The sequence below is a fragment of the Palaemon carinicauda genome, chromosome 27, assembly GCF_036898095.1.
Source record: "Palaemon carinicauda isolate YSFRI2023 chromosome 27, ASM3689809v2, whole genome shotgun sequence".
Classification (NCBI taxonomy): Eukaryota; Metazoa; Arthropoda; class Malacostraca; order Decapoda; family Palaemonidae; genus Palaemon; species Palaemon carinicauda.
In genome coordinates this window covers 97,865,118-97,867,617 of record NC_090751.1, presented here as the reverse complement: position 1 = coordinate 97,867,617, position 2,500 = coordinate 97,865,118, and the positions used below count along the sequence as shown (strand labels likewise).

At 33.7% G+C, this 2,500-nt stretch overlaps 1 protein-coding gene across 1 annotated transcript in view; it reads right to left on the bottom strand.

Moving 5' to 3' along the window:
• The window catches only part of LOC137621050 (KRAB-A domain-containing protein 2-like), a 1,409-nt gene extending 884 nt beyond the window's left edge, over window positions 1-525 (bottom strand). The window contains exon 1 of the mRNA XM_068351489.1: window positions 21-525. Within this exon, the coding sequence (XP_068207590.1) occupies window positions 21-525 (505 nt within the window). The remainder of the gene's footprint in view (window positions 1-20) is intronic.
• Between the last annotated feature and the right edge of the window lie 1,975 nt (window positions 526-2,500).

Sequence of the window (2,500 nt, the reverse complement as noted above, 5' to 3'; positions counted from 1 at the left end):
TTTTCTTTTTGCATCTCTACCTGGCTGAGCGAAGTCCTCTGGCGAGTCATTTGGAGGAGCAGAACATTCAGGTGAATCGTCTGGAGGGTTCGTGAACTCGGGTGATTCGTCTGGCCAAGTAGAGTCAGAGGAGAAACTGTAAGCTCCAAGTAAATCCTTTTCAGTGATCATTGTCTTCAAAACTTCATCCGGAAGTGCCGTTGAACGTACACCTACTCTGGCGTCAACACCAAAGAGTGCTTTGTATGGAGATTGTTTGATTCCAGAATGGTAACTGGAGTTCTTTTGGAACTGCACAAACCTGAGTCCCATGGGCCAGTAAGTTGTATCATTATCCCCTAACCATGAAATAAGCATGTCTTTTATATCACAGTTAAGGCGTTCAACAGATCCCTGGCTCTGTGGATGCCTTGGTTTACCATGATCAATCAACGGGTTTGGCCAAAGAAGTTTGAGTTCCAGAATTACCAATGCTGTAAATTCACCACCATTATCATTCTGAGGAATTTGAGGGGCTCCGAACATTAAAAAATATGTCTATTAGCTAGAATGCAACCTCAGCGCCTCTTTTTGAAGTTAAGGGGCGCAATATGCAATACTTTGTTAGATGTTCTTGGTACACCATTATCCACTTTATACTTTCCTTTGGCGCAAGACTACATGTCAACAGGGTCCACCTGAGATCGTGAATCATAATCCTTAGATAAAATCGGTTTGACAGTTACTCCATTTGTCGCAGATCACTTCCGTTTCTTTTGACACTGAACACATAAAATTTCAAGAGTTCTATAGTATCTTTAGTTATGTTTGCATATTTTGACAGCTCTTTGACCATTTTGTCTCTTCCGCCATGTCCCGTAGCAATGTGAGCACGTTTTATTGTTTCAAACATATCCTCAACGTGTACCAAAATAAACAAGTTCTTGAGTTTCATCCTTCCATTTTTTTATTAACTTTTCAACACCACAACACTGAAGAACTTCGTAACGTCCAAGGATATAATACTGCCGTTTTGATTTTTTTTTTTTTGCACTTGATGCAAATCTGAGTTCCTCTATCAGATTGTTGTATTCAATTTTAGTTAATATTAATGACTTTGAATCAAAGTTCTTCTTCATCATCACTTTCTCGTAGAAATTTTCTTCTTGGGAACACGCCATAGCTTCCGCAAATAGATTAGCCTACACCTCACGGAAGGACAGTGTCAGGAATATGGCCAACACACAACTGCTCTGATTAATTGTTCAGCCCGCAGACGCCTGTACCCTTTGCCTGTACTGGTCAGTGTCACACACACACACACACACTGACTGTGAAAATGGCAGTGAGAGGGTAACAGCTAGTTAAAACACACACACAATGATAATTTCCTCAGGTTCCTCAGGTCATTACTTCATATGAGTCAATATGTCACACACACACACACACACAAGATCATTTCAGTCATTATGCCAAGAAAATCTATCAAAATTTTAGTCACTTTGTAAATTGTCTGCGATTTTCAGCTGATTTATGAAATGGCTGGGTGAACTAGGCAGTTCACAAATTACCTGAAATAATCAGTCATTTTACAAATTGTCTGGCTTTAGAGATTGACTGTAACATATGTTTATATATATATATATATATATATATATATATATATATATATATATATACATAGATATATATATCTACATATATATATATATATATATATATATATATATTTATATATATGTACATATATGTATGCATATATAAATACGTATATATATATATATATATATATATATATATATATATATATTTATATATATATGTATATGTATACAATATATATATATATATATATATATATATATATATATATATATATATATATATATATCTTTTTTTATTTATATAAAACTAGATACGTATGCTTGTATACACACACATGTATATATATAGATATGTATATAGACAACCAGATTTACGCAATATAGATAGAAAAACCAGAAAGATAATGAACGAGAAAGAAGACTGAAGACTCTCCTAACCATATTTCATAATGATCTCCATGTTTCCTTCCTAGAAAAAAACGTACTAGCAGCTGCTACAATGTTGATTGGTGCGTCATTAAGTATTCTTTATAATGTTCTTTGGTGTTGGAGGCTTGTATAAGTTACCCTTTGCAGAAAGAATCAGTTGTGTAAATATTATGTTATTACAAATGCTATTTTACTTAACTGTTTCCTTAGGCAATTCCATATAATTGGAAATTCCAAATTAATGAGATAACTAAGCATATGCTATACAGTATAAGGATTTTTATACACATGTTTTCTAAAATGGAAACCATTATTTTGTTTAAGTTTTATCAACATTGACAGAGAATGGACCTACGCATTTATATATCAAAGTGATAACTAACGATACTACCATAATAGCTTTTAGTGAACTGTATGAAAACTGTTCATCTATATGTTGGTAATTCTGGAATATTTATTGTAAGATGTGAAACTGGTGACCTCATCGA